Raw genomic sequence first — 20673 nt, 5'->3', positions numbered from 1 at the left:
ACATGACTTGATCAAATTGAGCATTAAAAATACAGATTCATTGATTGATTCATTCAGGTTAAGTTCAAAATGCTTTTTAAATGTAAATGAAAGATTTAGGTAGTTTGGGAAGGTGATAATTTCCAACCACTTTAAGGTTGCTTTTATGGTAGTTTTGTAGCCACTTACTCCAAAAGATTATGGAAGTGAAAGTCAGAGAAAAATTGAAATTTATTTCTGAGAAGGCATTGTTGAAAAAACTAAACTAGTATGTCAGTATATCACCATATCACAAAATAACTTGTAATGCGTTTACAAAGCTTCCCTCCAACCCCAACATTAACCCTTCCTGTATCTGCTTTTTAGGGCTACAACCCCTGGAGGGTGGCACTGGATTACTAAGGGCACAGAATTTAGCTGATTTCTGGCCTTCACCAGAGCACCCTGTAAAGTATAGGCGGGTAACCTTAGTGGCCACAGGATTCCTTGCTGAAGGAGGTCACCAGGAAGCGGCCCCCAGGATTACCCCTTCACGGGCAAGTAAGAACAGCAGGTGAATCGGTACCAGGCAAACAGGGGTTATTTAGGCACTTACAACGACAATCAGCAGAGCCAGACATGACCTAAGTGAAAGTAAATACATATGTAAGTAGAAAAGTACATTTTGCATATTCCCTACGAAGAGCAGCGCACAACCTCTGACCACTGTCTTGCTTTTAAATGAATAGCCTACACAAATCTACGCTACAGTAATCGCATTAATATAAGCGATAGAGAAAAAAACTGACGTGATAAATAAGAAAACTAACTGCACTTTCAGAATCAGCATACCTATTTTAGTGTAAAAAACTTAAAAGTTGAAGTCAACAAAAAATGTGTCCAAAATTGTTGCCCAGTGTTATAATATTTAATACATGAATGGCTCATGGAACAAATTTTACTAAAGAAGGCCATATGTGTAAATAAATATGGACAAAGAAGGGATTATGTAGACCCCGAGTGTATTTTGCATATTGTGAGACTGCTAGTTAGCATAGATTTGTTGTGTGCATCTTGTGTGTTTACATTAGAATACTAGGACAATCTGCAAAGTAAAATTTACCTACCACACTGTGTGCAGTTATAAATCGTATGCAAAATGGATGCAATGGTAAATAATATTTGCATAATTTCATGTTGTTCTAGTTTTATTAGGTATAGAACTTTGTACTCCAGACATAGCAGGACAACAACCGTCAGTGGTCTAGATACAAACCTATGGAGCCCAATGCAGAATATGGATCTGGCATTCCCCCACTTCCCTTCACTGCTGGAGCCTCTTATAATGGAATCAGACAATTGGAATGCACCCTAGTAACTTTAACAGCCACTAGAATGGCTTTAGCAAACTTTAAGGTTGTAGGTGTTAACAAGTAAAGTGCTGTACCACACGGAAATATCTGTAACAAGCATTGGCCCCCCAATGCACCTTGCCAGCCAACCTGTGGTGCACGGCACATACCTTCTGTTGTAAAGTGTATAAAACAAAAATAGCATAGATGTAGAACATCAAAACTAAGAAGCAAACAAATATATAGACACAATGTCCAAAAACATCAATCATAGCTCAATGATATTAGCATCTGGTATGAGTATGACAGTAAGACGTTCATGTACATGGGCACTGGAATCTGGCTGCCATACTCCTACCATGGGGTGGTGGAGTTATGTGTTGATGTCTTGAAAAATAAATAGGTCTGTGCATCCCTGAAATATTACTTTGGCTGTAATAGCTATGGAGTGCAAACAATTGCTGATGGTTTTCATCTACTGGTGTTTTTAGTGAGTATCATATTTTGTAAAGTCACATACTTTGTTAACGTAGTCATAGGAATCCTTATTCTGTTGCCTAAAGCATTGTTGTGACGTTGGAGGTGAGTTTCAGTTTATTACTCATGTTTTCCTCCTGTGATGTAAATTCAGGGTTTGACTCTTCGACTTCACCAAGTTTAAATGTTCTAACAAGATCATAAGAGAACACATTGCGGTGGGACTCTCCTGGCCACAATGCAGTTCTTTGTACAGGGAAACTTAGAGGAGATAAGAACTTCTAGAACCTGCCGAGGATACCACTGCCATGGAAAATTACTGTCCATCTATAGGACTTATAAGTACCTGACTTCTCTTGAGCGTGACATAAAGATGGTTGGGGAAACCATGAAAGAAAACATTGCACGTGTTCGCACCGATCAATTTCTCTGTCTACCAATAAACTTTCCTATCATGAAGCTGCAGCATGTCACTGATGCGGAATCCATAGAAAAAATTCTAAGCTCGACATCATTTAAAGGAAGAAGTGATCACAGGAGACCTAAATTCAGAGACCTGTCATTCTGGAGTGCAGACCTCTATTCAGACGACATTGAGAGTGCTCGTCAACAGGCCTATGACAAAGTCCGTCATGTGAGAAATGCAGAGAGATTCCAGATGGAGATAAAAGAACAATATGCCAGCTCTCCGGCTTTTGATAAATCTGCATCACGGTATGGTAACTTCAAGCTTTCCTTCCCATTGTCTAACCTACTGTTTCTGTACAAAAATCAGCACTGTGGGGGCAAAGAACCACAGATGAGGATTCTGGGCACTGATATCTACAAACAGGAGATTGCACACTACATAGTAGTTCACAGTCCTGTGACTGACCAGTTCAATGACCTTCCAATGGTACCTTCTGTTCAGAACAGCTCTGGACATCTCCCCTTTGTCTACTGGATGGAGGAAACCTTGTACTGGAGGCCAGAATCCACTTCAATATCTCTAAAGCTAAAGATCTCTGAGAAAGACTGCAAGGTGAGACAGTCGGACCCCCCTCCTTCCCAAAGTTTAAAGCCTCGGCGCAAAAGGCGCGCCTATGAACCTCGTTGTGTGTGGAATGAACTGGTGTTTGCCTTTCACCTTCCTGCCAATGGTCAACTGCACGTTCCTTTGTCACACCTTCTGAACAACCTGACACCTTGTGACACCCTACAGCCTTTCTTAGGCCAAGAACCGTTGCAGAAAATTGAAGCAAATGAAAGAATAGTAACACTTAAGAAAATGCTTAGCACTGAACTGATGAAACACTAACAAAGGTAAAGGGAAATTAATGTTTAATTCTAAATCTCAACTATCTGCATAGAGTTCTCATAGTGTTTGGGTGGGTATCCTTCCACATCCCAATACTAGTGGCATAACTGTCTCCCCCAAAAATACTTTTAAAATTAGAATGTGAGCTCCTGTAAAAACAGTGACATGACTAATGTAAAAATGTCTGGGACAATATCTCACCTTAGGTCCGGAATGATAACCATACACTTCAACTGTTTTCTTCATTGATATTTAAAGGGTCATTCTCTGGACTCAGAAATAACTAATTGGGTGAATAGAACGGTTTTAGCAGCAGGGGTTTAAAGCCATGCTTAAATTTACCCAAGACTATACTGCGTACATCTGTACTAGTCAGCATACTTAGGAGGATGATGCCCATTTCTCCATTAGGCGCTATGGTGGTGTCACCTTCCCTTCTAAAGCTTATCATTGATCCAAAAACAGAGAAACTTCAAAATGAAAACCTCATACCTGTTACTTTTTCTATTATTTCACTAGAATGTACATTGCTGACACATTACCATTGTGGCACAACTGATTGGCACTGTATAGCTGCTTCTGCTCTCAAATTTGGGTATTTACGCTGCTTGCAAAAAAAAGGGATAATAATATCTTAGTCATTGTATTTGAAGATTATTGATCATAATTTTGAACTGAACTTTATTAGTATGAACATTTTATATCAGTTTTGTCTGTAAACATTTATTGATATCTAGTCAGCAACTGTTATCACCAGCACAGGTCATTCCGACCGGAAAAGTTAGGAAACTTTTGTGATTGCTTTGATAGACTTAAAAAAGAAATGGCTAATATCTGTTCTTACCACATCAGGTCTGTGTCGTTTTACTTATTGGTTCTTTGTTACATTTGATTGTTTGCAAGGACTTAATGTGTTACTCAAATATTACAATTCACAAACCTGCAAATATATAAAAATATCCTACATGAACTTTGATTGCAATCTTTACACCTATACATAGAGCATTGGCCATGTTACTTTATATCAAGTTCCTTCAGGGCTTTAGATAGAAATGTCACAACTCTAATGATTTTAAATATTCCTTTGGCATAGATCCAAACCTCAAAGCATATGATGAGTTGCACCATTAAGCTTTCAATTCATTTTTTCTCTTCACAGGTTTCATTCTCAATGAATCATTATAAGGACTGCATAAATCATCTAACCCAAATCACAGCGGGGACACCACATTGTTCACCTAATATTAAAACCTGCAGGTGTCACCCCTAACAACCAATGGAAACACCAGTTCAGTTTATTATTCATGTTTTCCTCCTTTGATGTAAATTCAGGGTGTGACCCATCTACTTCACCAAATTTAAATGTTCAAACCATAAGAGAACACATTGCCGTGAGATACTCCCAGCCACAATGCAGTTCTTCGTACAGAGAAACCTTGAGGAGACAAGAACTTCCAAAACCTGCTGAGGATACCACTGCCATGGAAAATTACTGTCCATCGAGGAAACTTATAGGTACCTGAATTCTCTCGAGAATGATATTAAGGTGGTTGGAGAACCATGGAAGAAAACATTGCACATGTTCACACCCATCTACCAATAGACTTTCCTATCATGAAGCTGCAGCATGTCACAGATTGGAAATCCATAGAAAAAATTCTAAACTCTGAATCTTTTCAGGGTAGAGACCACGAAAGACCTAAATTCAGAGACCTGTCATTCTGGAGAGCAGACCAATAGTACCTTCTGTTCAGAACAGCCCAGAATAAACGTCTGCTCTTTGTCTACTGGATGGAGGAAATGTTACAATGGGGGCCAGAATCCACTTCAATATCTCTAAAGCTGAAGATCTCTGAGGAAGATTGCCAGGTGAGACAGTCAGACCCTCCTCCTTCCCAAAGGTCAAAGCCTCGGCGCAAAAAACATGCCTATGAACCTCGTTGTGTGTGGAATGAACTGGTAATTGCCTTTCACTTTCCTGCCAATGGTCAACTGCAACTCCCTTTGTCACACCTTCTGATTACCCTGACACCTTGTGACCCCCTTCAGCCTTTCTTAGGCCAAACACCAATGCAGAAACTTGAAGCAAAATAAAATATAAGACTAATCAAGAGGATTATTAGATTGTCAGGGAGACACAATAACCTCACAGGGTATGTGCTATGGGTAGCACCAATATTTTAAAACATTTGCATAATCCACTGATTTGTCAAAAAGCAACGAAAGTTTAGATAATTCTTATTATATATTACTGTTAAATGCTGATAATAATCCATAGACCACTGTGACATGATCTCAGAATTGTAACCTGATGGCTCTGCACTCTTCTTTGAGTACTAGGGCTGAATCTCAGCCAGCATAGTATCTAAATAAAGATCTCCATGTATTTGTATAGGATGTGTCCCACCTGCTAAAAAACACAATGCAATGTTCTCCCCAGACCTTTTAGCTGGGCGCACCACCTGGCACTTTTCAGTAACACCCCAAAAACAGCCACAAGAGTCACAATACAGGGGCTGCCTCCCGCCTACAATTTTTTACCACCCAGCACAAAATAATTTCTCGGTTGAGCAATAACAATAGTAGAGTATCTGGCTTCCCCCAAAAGTTTGGCCTTGGAGTATGTTAGAGCAGTGGTTGAGAAAATTTTGGTGGTCCGCGGCTTTGGCCAGTGAACCCCAGAGTAGGGTCAGCAAAAGGACCCTGCTGGGGGGGACGCACCGGCCTGAGCTGCAGACCACATCTCCACAACCCACCCACCTCCCTGAGCTGCAGACATCGCAGGCTCAGGGAGGTGGGTGGGTTGTGTCTCTGGACTGAGCCTGCGATGGGAGGGTGGGCAGGATTTGGCATCATGACATCACTAAAGGTGAAGTTTCTTCCTCTTCAAGTGAAACCGGGCTCTCCGCACATGCATGGTCCAGAGCCGATAAATTTAGTGGTCCGCTGGTCCGAACAGGTTGGAGACTACGGTGTTGGAGAGAATATTAGCTCCTGTGAAAGACAGGTACCGACATGACTATAGACTCTGTACAGCACTATTCAATATATTAGCTCTATATAATCACATGATAATGATATTCGGCCCCAGGGCCTATCCTTATTACAAATAAGCCATGGGAAGAAAAATAAATCTCCAAATTCCTAGGTAATTAGAGAAAATTCAACAGGGGTCTGATATTGTCCTTAAAGTGTATGTCTAGGCTAATCCAGTTTAAATGTGTGCATCATGTGTAAAGGGTCACTGCAATATTGAATGTGAAATGAAATGATAAAACCAAATTCTTATTTTTAGGATTAAGGACAGAGGCTGGATTGGGGGGGGGGGGGGGGGGGGGGGGGGGGGGGGGGGGGGGGGGGGGGGGGGGGGGTTGCATGACTTGCAGAAGAAATCTTTTGCTAAACACAGCTGAGGTTGTGGGTTATCTTAGGGGGGTGAGCTCTTTCTGCAGGCTCTTGTAACTCTTTAATGACCAAGAAACTCTGCAGTTGTTTCTTTTTGCATATCAAAGCACAGTGTGTTCCAGAAATTATTTTTGCTTTGTTTGGTATTAGGTCACAGTGAGGATTTTATACAATAACTGACACCACGCTGCCTAATAATATGTTGAGACAAACATCTGTCCTGATTGCATCTAATAAAATAATGTCCTGACGTACATGCAAATTCAAATTAGGAACAACTTTAGTCTCCATCTTGTATGTAACCCGGGGACTACCCGTACAGTATGTGCGTATAAAAATGTCTTCCTAGCTCTGTTAGGGTGGCTACGTTAGCTCCTCATAGCCTTCCTACAAGGCTTACATAGCCACACTCGCACGCATGGATGAGGGTCTAACCTGCCCACAGGGGAACTGGGGAAAAAAAGTCCTTCAGCTCCTGATTCCTTACAAAAAAACCCTATGTGCCTGGAAAGGTATGTATTCTGGCAGGCCCTCCTCTTCACTTTCTCTGATGGGCCCCAGCTCTCACCCTATGCATGCTCATTGATCACATAAGGTAGGCATCATAGTCTATTCTGTTTGAGGGTGCATGTGAACATGTGCACAGACCTATAGTTCAGGAGCAGCACTTGGCCACCACCTTACCAAGGGTAATACTAGCATTACTAAGAGCAATTATTAATAATATTATTATTATTATTATTATTATTATTATTAATAAACAGGATTTATATAGCGCCAACATATTACCCAGCGCTGTACATTAAATAGGGATTGCAAATGACAGACTAATATAGACAGTGATACAGGAGGAGAGGACCCTGCCCCGAAGAGCTTACAATCTAGTAGGTGGGGGAATTTCACACACAATAGGAGGGAGATATGTAAGGGTGGGAAGTAGTGATGGTTTCAAATGACAGAAGAAGATGGGTAGGCAAGTTTGAAAAAAATGGGTTTTGAGCGCTCTTTTAAATGAGCAGAAAGTAGGAGCAAGCCGAATAGGACGAGGAGACCATTCCAGAGACTGGGGGCAGCTCTAGAGAAGTCTTGTATCCGTGCGTGTGATGAGGTTATGAGTGAGGAAGTCATTAGTAGGTCATTGGAGGAGCGGAGAGAGCGGCAGGGGGAGTATTTTCTTTACCAAGTCAGAAAGGTAAGTGGTACAACAACTGTGGAGGGATTTGAAGGTAAAAGCACGGGAGCTTGAATTTGATTCTGGGTGAAACGGATGTCAATGAAGAGAACTGCAAAGACATGCAGCTGAAGAAATGCAGCTTAGTAATGTGGCGAGGGTTCTGTTACTGAAGAATGAAGACTGCATGGGCATGGGGGACTGATTGGAAAGCACTGAGGAGGGGTCTGCAATACAAAGTCCCACAGAAACCTAACAGTGACAGATGCCCTCAATGCAGACCAAATAAATGTCAGACACCCTACTCAGTGCCAAATGCTATCTCAGAACAGAAGCAACCCACACCTCCCCTATAACATACACCCCTAATGTAGATCTCCTCCAGTATCAGACCCATTTTACCACCTTCCTTCTCTATGTACATTTGGTACCCCAATGCATGATGAATGCCTTCTTGCAACCTTCACACTAGCCATCTAGGTAACTCCAACTCTAATCCTTTCTGTAAGCCCAACAATAACCACCATACTGTCAGTAATGCCAACACTAACCCTCCATGTTACCTCTACACGATCTTGGGATTGCTAATAGTAATCCTCACTGTAACCCCAACACTAACCTTCCATGTAACCTACACACTATTTGGGGAACTCCAATACTAACCCTCCAGATAACCCCAACCCAATAACACCCACACTATGTTCAGTAATTACAACAATGATGCTTCCAGTAACCCCAACATTAACCCTACTTGTAACACCCACATTTTTTATCTTGAGAACGCCAACACTATCTTCCCTTGTAACCCCAACAGTATTCCTCCTTGTAACACTCACACAAATTATCTCAATAATCAGTCAGTAACTTCAACACTAACCCTAGTTGGAACCACCATACTATTTCAGTACTCCCCACACTATCTTGCGAATTCCAATATAAACCCTTTCCCTAACACCAACATTAACCCTCCTTGTAACACTCTATGGGTAATTCCAACACAAATGATTCCAGTAACCCCAATACTAATCCTCCTTGTAACCACAACAGAAATTCTTTTTACAACCGTCAATCTATTTTGGTTCTCCCCAGACATTGTTTTCCGCCCGTTGGGGGGAAGCTGTAGCCGGGTGTTGAAAAAGTGGGCAGGGCAAAACACGGCAAATTTAGTGCTAGTCCTAGTTTATGTCCTAGGTATCCAGTAACCCCTAATAATGTGTCAGTGTTCTACCTTCCCTCTACACTTTGTTCAAATTTTCTAATGCCAGGCTTGTTAGCATGTCCAATTTTCCATATTATGCCCAAACTGTTCAGTGCTATGTATTTCCATCCAACATCCCAGTGTTCCATGTTCCCCTGATGATGCATTCCTGACGTCAGGCATACACAAAAGTAGCAGCCCACAGGCAACTGGGATATGGGACACAAATACCCCAGGAGGCTGCAGATTTACCCTGCACTCTTTACCACCATGGCAGTAAAGCTGGAAAGAGTCCTCCACCAAAATTGAAAAGAAAAGCACATTTTTCCATTGTATAAAATGGGACGATGCCTAAAGTGTATTGTGCATGTGATGGGGGCAGGACAGCCAGCGTCCCCCTCTCATCACTGCCCATTTTTTATAAAAAAAAAATTAAACTGTGAAATTTATTCACCTGAGTGTGCATGTATAATGACATCCGCAGTGTGATAGCCGTGTGTGAAAAGTCTGCTTGTCATATTCTGCAGCCTAACAACTCACTGTGACCAAACCTTCAGATCCCCTAAGCCGTTGGTTGTAACAACCTAAATTTTTCAGGGTACACAGGGGACCTTCATAGCTCCTAGTAACCAAAATGTCTTTAAAGAATTTTAAGAAATGCGGTAACATTGAACATTGAGGTTGCCTTGTCAAGGGTAAGAGTATTGAAAATGCTAAATTAGGGACCCCCGGGGCCACCTACATAGCAAGGAGCATTGGGGTGGGGCCCCTAAATTTATACATAGCTTTTACAAAACTATAATTGTAATACTATGCTACCCTTTCTGCTTCTGTTCTTTGAACCCCAATTTCTCTGGTATGGGGAGGTGTAGGAAACTGAAAATGCAGGTGCAAGTGGGGGACAGATGTAAATCCCCCCTAAAATTTCATTAGCATGGCAATATTAGTACATAAAACGCCCTGCCCTGTTACACATAACTGTCCACTTCCCTACCTTCAATCCTAATTTATCTAGAACAGAGACATGCAGGTAAACACAAATATAAGTGCAAGTGGGGGACACTTGAGGGTATAACCCCCAAACTTTCATCACCATGGCATCATTACAAAATAAACTCTGCTCATCAAAATGCACTTCCCTGATACACATGGCTGTACCCTCCCAGAACCTAAACCCAAATTTCATTTAGATGGGCAGAGTTTTTTTATGTTCTAATGATGTCATTGTGATTACATTTTACGGGGTGTTAGCAACAAGGGGGAGGGGGGTGAGCTCTTTTTGCAGCCTCCTGTAACTCTTTAATGACCACATTGAAATGATGCATATCAAAGCACAGCTTGCTCCAAAAGTTATTTAATGTCTAGGCTTCATAAACATTTTTTTTCCTTTGTTGGTGATTAACTCACAGTGAGAATTTTATACAGTAACTGACACCATGCTGCCTAATATTATGCTGAGACATCTGACCTAATTGCATTTATTAAAATAATGTACCTGTTCTGACTTACATACAAATTCAACTTAAGAACAAACCTAGTCACTATCTCATATGTAACCCGGGACTACCTGTAATTACAACATACTGTTTAGTAGGTTTAGAGGTTTGTACATAATCAGTTGTAAGGCTGCAGAATATAACATGCACCATTCATTATTACATTTTTGCATACAGTTTTTTTTTTTTCCTCAATAGAAGCCACAGCACAAGCTGGAGAATGGAAGAATCTCCTCATAGCTGTGCTGACCTCCCCACCTGGCTCTTAACAGCCGCTGGAATCCTCTGAATGGATGACAGCTGAGTATGGCGCAGCCTCCCCATTGCCCATTCAGAGGATTAGAGCTGCTGCTAAGAGCTGCGCAGGGGAAGCAGGGCGCACTGCCCAAAAAAAGGGGGTTGGTGGAAATATGCACACTAACCTCTCTATAACCCAGACACATACCTTACCTGTAACCCCCTAAGTAATACTCCTTTGTAACATCCACACAAACTATCTCAGTAATCCCAACACTGACCGTTCCTGCAACCCCAACAGAAATACATTTTGCAACCATCACACTATCCCCCAGTGCTCCCCACACTAACCCTTCCCATAACCCCAACACACACAATACCAGTAACCTCAAAACTGACACTCCCTGTAACCTTAATCTTCTCCAACCCTCTTTATCTAAAATCACATTGAACAGAAACCGAAAGGATTCTTTAAAAAAAAGTCTTTATTTTCTGTACATGAGACTGACAAGTAAAACCGGTCTTTACAGTTATGACAATATCAGAAATGTCACTGCCTTAGGTAATATAACATGGAAAATACCAATGTAAGGTGTGGGATGCTTGTTAAACACTAATTACACCTTTAGGCTTAGTCCTAGTCAAGGATAAATGTCAATACCCAAAGTTACCGTTATGTCTAACAGAAAACAGCACTGAGTCCAAGCAGCATCCGATATCAGCCCCAAAAAGATGACACCAGGGAACAAATGACTGTATGCACGTTTGGCAAAGTTAAATCCATTGCAACTTTCTCTGCCCCTCTTTCTGCCTCAGTGGTCCCACAGATATATATACTTCTGTATACCTTTTCAAAGGTGTTATTTTGTACTAAACTTTCACCCAGTCTCTAAATGATTCCAATTGGTATGTGAAGCTGAAAAAGCTAACTCGGCAATAACTCAGGCCTAACTCAGCACTTTTGAACTAGGATTCCATGAAACATCCAGAGGTTGATAGGGGTTCCTTGAACAATTTGTGCCTCTCAGCTAAAAATATCATTGGTGTCACCTAAACTGACCTATTTGTAAGGCCGGGTATCACGTGCAATACTTGTACATACACAAACCTTCTGCTCTACAGAGAGGGCAGGGGGAAACTGACAGAGCGGCACCCCACTGTGCTCTCGCCCCTTTATTTTCTTTATGATCATTCCTCATCCGTAAATCCGCCAGGACGGACAATGAGCGATGTACACACACCAGATTATCATCTGTTATCAGCCCTGAGGGGATTATCATACGAAAATTATCTGATGTGTGTACATAGCCTAGAGGTGGAAGCTTTCCCAAATGGCTAGCAACGTATACAACATTTTTCCAAATAACCTTTTGACTGCCATGCTCCTGTACTCTGAGCTGTGCATGTAGTAACTATATCAGGGGTTCCCTAAAGGGTGCCTTTATGTTAAATGGTCAAAAAACACCGCTCTAAGCAATGATTTGATATTAATTTTAATGGTCCATACAATAGGGGTATAGCAGGGGGTGTATTATGTGTCTACATATGTCAAGCCAAGCCACTGTCCATCCTTCATATCTCCAAACATTGGGAGCCTGGTCAGCGTTACATATATTTCAGCATGTGTACAGATAAAAACAGCATTTTCATGTGTGACTAATATGTAAGAAAATAAAACTCATTGTAAGAAAACTCATTGTAAGAAGTACTCATGTAAGAAAAAAAATCTCATGTGTACAACTAAACCAATGAGAACTTCTCTGTAAAGCAGTTCAACAATACAGAATAATCCTCCAAAGCAGTTCAACAATACAGAACAATCCTCCAAGATCTCATGGCCGGTGTATAGGATAAAACGGTGATAAAAAGACAAATTATATAATAATGAACATTTCAGCAGAGATGCATATAAACAATATAAAGTTTTGGATCGTAATGATGTAATAGACTACCAATAACTGGAAAAAAATGGCACTACATCATCTCATCAAATAAGGATATTACAAAGAAGAAACCATATTGGAAATGCTAGACAAGCAATAAACAATGCTGGAAATTGTAGTTCACCAATAAGAAGCCTGGTATTCTTGTAATACCCCAGATACCATGGCCGGTCATGGTGAGATGGAGCTTCATGCATGGTAAAAAATATTTACAAGAGAAAGTCCGGGACCCCCACATATTCTGCTCACCACCCTCATTCAGATTTTCCAAAACTCCCAGCCACGGCGGAGATCCTTATACAGCTATTTTCCCCCAACCATAGTGCGGCGTGCAGGGGTTCTGTGAAAGTGGCTTTGAAGGTGTAAAGATGTTTCATGGGGTCACACAAGGCATAAAAGGAGAGCTGGCCGGCCCGATAATCCAGATATATTCTAAACCTATTTGTAGAAATATTAGAAGCTATTTGGATATCTTTACTGTCATGTAGGACAGAATACTGATTACCAACCTTATACAAACCCCAGGATTTATTATTTTTTCCAATGGTTGAATAAGGAAAGGTTTTGCGGTCTATACTATGGTAACACATCCCGGCTATCCAGCTCCGGGACTCCCCGGCATCCAATTCCCAATAATGTCGCCCCGAGCAGAAACTCTTCATGCTCAGGACCTGAGGATAGTGAAATCTCTCTGGGGTGGACGTGTACTTCTGATAAAATGACCAGGACGCCATTTTCCCATCATTAGATACGGTGAGGAAATTACCGGCCGTGTTTAGATTCAGCACTATATCCGCAGATTCGTAGACCTGGAAGTATACTTGTATCCCGGTGAATATGTCGGATAAATCAGAATGCAATGCTTGGAGGATCCCGGCTATATCCAGATCTCTGTCACTATGGAGGTGCATGTAATTACTTCCATTATTATCCGTACCATCGCCATAATACAAGTTCCCAATATCCGATTCCTGCAGAACGCTCAATTCATCGGTCACATTACACAGCTCCTCGATCTGTTGAATCTTTCGGGATAATTCATTCTTCTTTGATTCCAGATTCTGCATCTGATTGGAGAATGAGAGTCTCTCGGCGTGGCTGTAGATCTCTCCGTGGACTTTCTTCTCCAGCTCATTTATCTGGATTCGGATATAATTCAGCAGCGTGCTGACTCGTTTGGTTTCATTGGTTGCCTTTTCTTGGACTTTAATCAGACTTTTCTGCAAACTTTCGGCCGTTTTCTCGATCTCCTCTCTATGGGTTATCAGATTCTGCAGGATATGACTTAGCTGGACTCTTTTCTTCACGGAAGCCTCCTTTAATGATTCTATATGATGTCCTGTATGTTCTCCATTAGCAAAGCAGGAGACGCAGACACAGACGGAGTCCTCGATGCAATAATACTGGAGGAGCTTATTATGGACGGAACATTTCCTTTCCTCCGGTGACGTGCTGGGATCGGTTATGATATGTTCCAGGGATTTGCAGTGAATGTTCAGGTGATTATCACATAGAAAAGCTTCACATAACAGGCAATATTTTACAGCAGGGACAGAAGCGTGAAAACATTGAGTACAGGTGAATTCAGATTTCACTTCTGGCTCATCAGACAGAAAATTCTGCAGTTTGCTGCGCAGTGCGGTGTTCTTGTACAATGCTGGGCGACTCCTGAACTTTTTATTGCATTCAGGGCAGGAATAAGTGGCAGATTTCTCCTGGGAATCCAGCAAAGTCTCTATACACTCCTGGCAAAACTTGTCTCCACATTCCAGGTTTACAGGATCTCTATAAATGCACCGACACAGGAAGCATTCCAGCTCGTTCCCCACAGCAGCAGACGCCATGTCTTTGCAGTAAAATCAGGAAATAAAAGCAGAGACGTCTGACAGGATGCAGGGGGTGCCAATTACAAGTTAGAGCTCCCTGCACAATGCACTTCCGGTACGTCATCACCGAAGCCACGCCCCTTTAACTCCTCAGCTCTCTGCGCGGTTTATGACACGTGATCAACCGAGGCCCCACCCCCTTTAATTCCTCCATATCCCTACACGACTCACTTCCTGCAATGCTGTATGACACGTGATCAACCGAGGCCCCACCCCTTTAACTCCTCATATCCCTACACGATTCACTTCCTGCAATGCTTTATGGCACGTGATCTTCTGAAGATCTTCTTAAGATCTTATGGCACGTGATCTTCACACCCCTTTTACGCCTCAGCTCCTGGCAACGCTCTATGACACGTGATCAACCGAGGCCCCACCCCTTTAACTGCTCAATGCACAATACACTTCCAGCAATGCTGTCCTAGATTGTAAGCTCTTTGGGGCAGAGCCCTCTCCCCTTACTGTGTCACTGTCTGTATATGTAATTTGTACAGGGCTTCATAATATGTTGGGGCCATATAAATCCTCTTTATTATTATTATTGTTATTATTATTATTATTAATAATAATAATAATGCTGTCCTAGATTGTAAGCTCTTCGGGGCAGGGTCCTCTCCCCTTCCTGTGTCACTATCTGTCATTTGTACATAGCTGCATAATATGTTGGCGCTATATAAATCCTATTCATTATTATTATTATTATTATTATTATTAATGCTCTCTAGCGTTCCTTCCTCCAGCACGTGATCACCCAATGCCCCACCCCTTTAACTCCTCAGCTCCCTGCAGGTTACACAGCCCTCCAGTCTCCCTCCCTGTAGTGTTCATTCACCCTCCGGGCTCCCTGCATTGGTACAACATCCTGTCCTGGTGCGGGCCATGCTGCTGTCTGTGCCGTTTCCTCCCAGGGTTCTGAAACTCTAGATTTCACACGTTCAGCATTGTTTTATAGTCACCTGGCTGTGCAGCAAAAGGCGTCGTTAGTGGAGCTAAACACAAAAGTCCCCCAAAACAGAAATAATTCACTTACCTTCAATCCCAGGGCTGTCATTCGGTCAGGAGGTCTCTCCCATCGGGTCCTGCGTCGTCCTGCAATCTGTCTTGGGGCCGCCGCTCCTGGCGCCGCCATTTTCTCCTCCTCTGAATTCTTCTCCCTACGGCTCCCTTACCCAGGCACGAGATCGGTTGATGTAGATGGGAAAAAAACTAGACGATCTCACTGCACAGGTGTGGGATGAGCAATTTTTTTCTTTTTTGAGGAAAGGGTACAAACCCGAGCAGAAGGAGCACCCAAGAGCCACCCGGGATATAGGTATCCCGGGAAGCTTTACGCTCCCATTCATTCTCAATCTATTAGGGGGCGGTGCTGCACCCTATTTTTTTTTTTTTAAATACAAACAGAATTTTTACCCTACATAAAAGGGTTTTCTACCCCAAGTTTAGGTAGAATTATGTGTTAAGTCTGCTAACCCCCCTGCACAGAGAGTAATGCATACCAAGCTGCAGCCTGCTGGCAACTAAAGTATTACAGCATTTATCACTTTCACTGGCTCAATGAGAACAATAGCGCACTACTATAGGACAAGGATCTCAGTCTGCAGAACTGCCAACTGCCACGCGAGGGAGCCTCATCTAAAACCTGGAGGGCGGGGCACACACAGGCAGATACAAATCTTACATACAATCAGTTATCGAGGAGTCATGTAACAGGTTGGTGATCTTCCTACACTAAGGAGTGGTGTTTTCTGTTGTAGAAGAATATGGAATTGTACTGCACGCATAAGATCAGAGGCAGCTGTAGTGTAATACAACACACATTTGTCCCTATTTAATGTACAACGCTGCATATTATGTTGGCGCTATATGAATCCAGGTAAATAATAATTTGTAGGTTTACTGTATATGTGGACCCATGGATGATGGGAGGTCACCTCCTGCTCACCCAGTCTCTTATGGGTCCAGGGATGGTGGGAGGTCACCTCCTGCTCACCAGTCTCTTATGGGTCCAGGGATGGTGGGAGGTCACCTCCTACTCACTCAGTCTCTTATGGGTCCAAGGATTGTCAGAGGTTACCTACTACTCACCTAGTCTCCTTTGGGTCCAGGGATGGTGGGAGGTCACCTCCTACTCACCTAGTCTTTTATGGGTTCAGGAATAGTCAACGGTTACATCCTACTCACCAAGTCTCTTATGGGTCCAGGGATGGTCAGAAATTACCTACTACTCACCTAGTCTCTTATGGGCCCAGAAATGGTCAGACGTTACTTCCCGCTCACCCACTCTTGTCTGGGTCCAGAGAAAGTGGAAGGTCACCACCTACCCACTTAGTCTCTTATGGGTCCAGGGATGTTCAGAGGTTACCTCCTACTCACCCAGTCTCTTACTGGTCCAGAGATGGTGGAAGGTCCCCTCCCACTCTCCTAGTCTCTTATGGGTCCAGGGATGGTGAAAGGTCAACTCCTGCTCACCCATTCACCTAAGAAATGGGGGTGGTGAAAAGTCACCTCTTGTAGAGCCTTGTTATATGGACCCAGTGCTGGTGGGAAGTCACCTCCTGCTCACCCAATAATATATGAGCCCAGCAATGGTGGGAAGTCATCTCCGGCTCATCCAACATGCTGGTGGGAAGTCACCTCCTGCTCACCCAATAATATATGAGCCCAGCAATGGTGGGAAGTCATCTCCGGCTCATCCAACATATATGGACCCAGGGCTGGTGGGAAGTCACCTCTTGCTCATACAATCATCTAAGGCCACCAGGCTTTAGGCCTCCTGAACATGCAGGAGGAAACTGATCACCAAACACATGGGCTGCACACCATAGGTGATTTCAACACATCACTACTACTAGGCATTGTCACTACTACACAACCCCTAGATTATACCAGATTGTATGTAAATTCTGTATCTGCCTGTGTGTGCCAACCCGATAAGCTCCAGTATGGCCCAATTTGCTCTAGTGGCTTTTGTCGGTATTGCAGGCCAAGATCCTTGTTCTGTAATAATGCTCTATGTACTCACTGAGTTAGTTCTTTGTCCTTATCCTTCTTCTCAAACAACCAGGGACTACCAGTGCATGATAGTAATGCTCAAATAAGGGGACGTCTCTATTTCAATACAAGTAAAACAAGGTATTAGACAAATAAACTGCCATCACCACATGGCAATGTTTTCAGCATGGAGTCTTTAGGCATATCAATCCTTACATACAATATATATATAAATATATGTATATATATATATATATATATATATATATATATATACACATAGGGGGTGGGGTGGGGGGGGGGTTGCATTATTTGCAGAAGAAAACTTTCTTAGCTAAACTCTTTAATGACCAAAACAAACTCTGCTGTTGTTTCTTTTTGCATATCAAAGCACAGCTTGCTCCAGAAGGTAATGAATGTCTAGGCTCCATAAAGGTTTTTTTTTATGCTTTGTTTAGTGAGGATTTTATACAGTAACTGACACCACGCTGCCTAATAATATGTTGAGACAAACATCTGTCCTAATTGCATTTAATAAAATAAAGTACCTGTTCCGACTTACATAACTTAAGAATACAAAACAGTGCAGGCCCTATCTCATATATATCCCGGGCACTACCTGTATATCATAATGTAATATACTGTATGAAATAACTTGAACTCACATATCAGTTTGTAATAAGCAGAACAATGATTTAATCACCCTTCAGATTTTAGTTGCCGTATATCTGAGGAGAGGAGTACCCACAGATTTACATCGTGCAATTAGAGAAGTGGCCCTATCTAGTGGCTCAGTGTTGGACTCTAGGATAGTGTCCAAGTTTGATTTGTTGTTAGATTAATGGAAATTCCTTAATATTATATAAATCCCTGCAGATACCAACCAGGAGCCTTGTTGCTGATGTTAGGTGGGCATCAGTTACTTGGCTTATGGAGATTTACTACTATTGCAGCATGGGTTACAGAACATTATAGAATGTTTGCTATACCCATGTCTAATCAAATCCAAGTGATTGGCCCATCACTTGGTATGCACCAAATACCCAGTGGGCATCCACTACACAGCTCTTGGCCATTTCCTACCATACCTGGTGAGCAGGGTTTGCGTGCATAGGATTTAAAACATTATAGAACATTTGCCGTACCCATGTCTAATCTAATCTGGGAGGCTGGCCCATCACTAGATATGTCCTGGGGGGTACCAGGAACATCAACCAACCTTTAATAGTGATGGTGATGTGCGGGGTACAACTGTTTGGTGGTGGTTAGGGGCAGTGCCGTCCCCAACAAGCCATCATTCACAAACCATCTAAAGTTTGCTGCAAACCCAAGTGGCAGTGAACTCCATCTGTAGACATAACTAAAGATATGTACAAGTAATTGTCCAACAAATGTGGAATACTAGAGGTTATTATAGCATAACATAGGATAGAAAAAAAATACTTTATTCAATGCTTTGTTGCCATAGCCAAACTGTCCAATTTTCCCCCACTGGGCACCAATCAGCCTCAATGATAGCACAATGGGAGTTGTAGTAATGACCTATTATAATATAAACCAGAGACTCCTTGTAGGAGGAGCTTCACCACCCCTGAGCCCTCGGTGACCAACAAGAAAACTTGCAGTTGTGAGTTTAGTTAAAAAACAAAAATTATGTTGCATCCAGTTAGTAACTGCTAAGAAAGAGAAGAAGAAATTCTAACGGTCTATTTACACATAGGAGCTATTTCAGCACATCTGCATACAACTTCTATTTTAATGTACAACGCTGCATAAAATGTTGGCGCTATATGAATACTGTTTATTATTAATAATAATAATAATAATTTTTCTTGAACCTGACCCTGTTGATTACCATGCACTTTATCAAGGCAGGACATTGGTTTGAATGGCCAGCCCAATGCTTTATAGCAGTCCATAAATCGGACCTTCTATGTGATGTATTCAGTCTCTAGAAGGTTTTCCAAGACACATTTTTAGTTTGTTGATATGAAGCATCTCTGTGGTTTTCATGCAGATTATCAGTCATCAACACAGAAAGTGTGTTTTGTTGGAAACCATGCCTGCAGAGTTTGAACAGGGACAGATTTGTACTTTTTTCTCCCCTAGGCCAGCTACCTTGTGCCCCTCCAACTGCCTGGAAAGAAGGTTCTTATGGCTGTGTTCAGACAGATGTGAGGTTATGGTGCCATTACCACTTCCTCATGCAAGGGGACTGCTGCCATGGGGGAAACACTATGAGTAGGTTCTTCTGGTGGTGGCTGAATGAATGGGACAACAGTGAGTGGATCAGTACCACAGATAGCCACCTAATGGTAAATGTGAAGATAATGGTGCCCTAGGAACTGGCAGTGAGCCAGGATCACTGGATGCCAAGGCAAGTCTGAGAGGAGTGGAATAGAGAGAGAGCGAAAAAGAAGGGGAGAGGGAAAGAGATAATAAAATGTAAAAAAAAGAGAGATTAAGGGAGAGGGGAAAAGAGAAAGGTAGAAAAAGAGAGAGAAAGATAGGGTGAGAAAGTTATAGAGAGGGAAAGAGAGAAAGGGGAAACAGAATGAGAGAGAGAAAAAAGAGAGACGGAGAGCAGGAGAGATATATGAAAATTATCTGATGACATCCAATCAGAGAGCTCCTCCAGGTGTACCGGTTCTGCCAGGTAGAGATCCAGCAGCCTGTACTCACCTACACAGTGCAGTTGGAAGGTCTGATTGCGCCCTCTAGGGGTAATGCACCCAAGGCTGTGGCCTGGGTGGCCTATTGAAAAATCCAGACAGGGTTTAAAGATTTCCTAACTACTACATCCCACACATACCTGTACAAAACCATTCCATACACCCAATGCAGCATGGAGGGGCTCAGAGAAGGTGTAGAGGGGTCATACGAGGTATAGAAGGGGATCTCACCAGCCTGGTAACATGAGGATCTTGATTCTATCAATGGAGGTATCATTAGATAACTGTGTACCACATGTACCACAAAATAACTATTCCTGAACAATCCCCAGGATTTATTATTACTTCTAATTTGTGATTCCCACCATTCCTATCCATACTGGGGTCACACATTCCAACCCTCCAGATACTCGAGCTCCACTTCCCAGTCATGTTTCCTTGAAGAATAACTCTGGCTGCTTAAGACTAGAGGCTGGATAAGGGTCTGGTAAGAATTTTATTGGGAACCTTTTCTTAGAACCATGGGCCTTAAAAGAACCAGAAAAAAATAACAAATAGGAAAAACAGGATTAAAAAAAGACAAAACAGCC

At 42.3% G+C, this 20673-nt stretch overlaps 1 protein-coding gene across 1 annotated transcript; it reads right to left on the bottom strand.

Annotated features, from left to right (window-relative positions):
• Positions 1–12788: 12788 nt before the first annotated feature.
• On the bottom strand, positions 12789–14378 carry LOC140327575 (E3 ubiquitin/ISG15 ligase TRIM25-like). Its single transcript, XM_072406964.1, has one exon. The coding sequence runs from the start codon at positions 14376–14378 to the stop codon at positions 12789–12791; it is 1590 nt and encodes a 529-aa protein (XP_072263065.1).
• Between the last annotated feature and the right edge of the window lie 6295 nt (positions 14379–20673).

Source organism: Pyxicephalus adspersus, chromosome 3, assembly GCF_032062135.1.
Source record: "Pyxicephalus adspersus chromosome 3, UCB_Pads_2.0, whole genome shotgun sequence".
NCBI classification, from domain to species: Eukaryota; Metazoa; Chordata; class Amphibia; order Anura; family Pyxicephalidae; genus Pyxicephalus; species Pyxicephalus adspersus.
This window is presented reverse-complemented; position numbering and strand designations above follow the sequence as displayed.

What these genes read in the sequence shown, in the direction of transcription:
- LOC140327575 (XM_072406964.1), bottom strand. Translation starts at nt 14,378, where the DNA reads ATGGCGTCTGCTGCTGTGGGGAACGAGCTGGAATGCTTCCTGTGTCGG.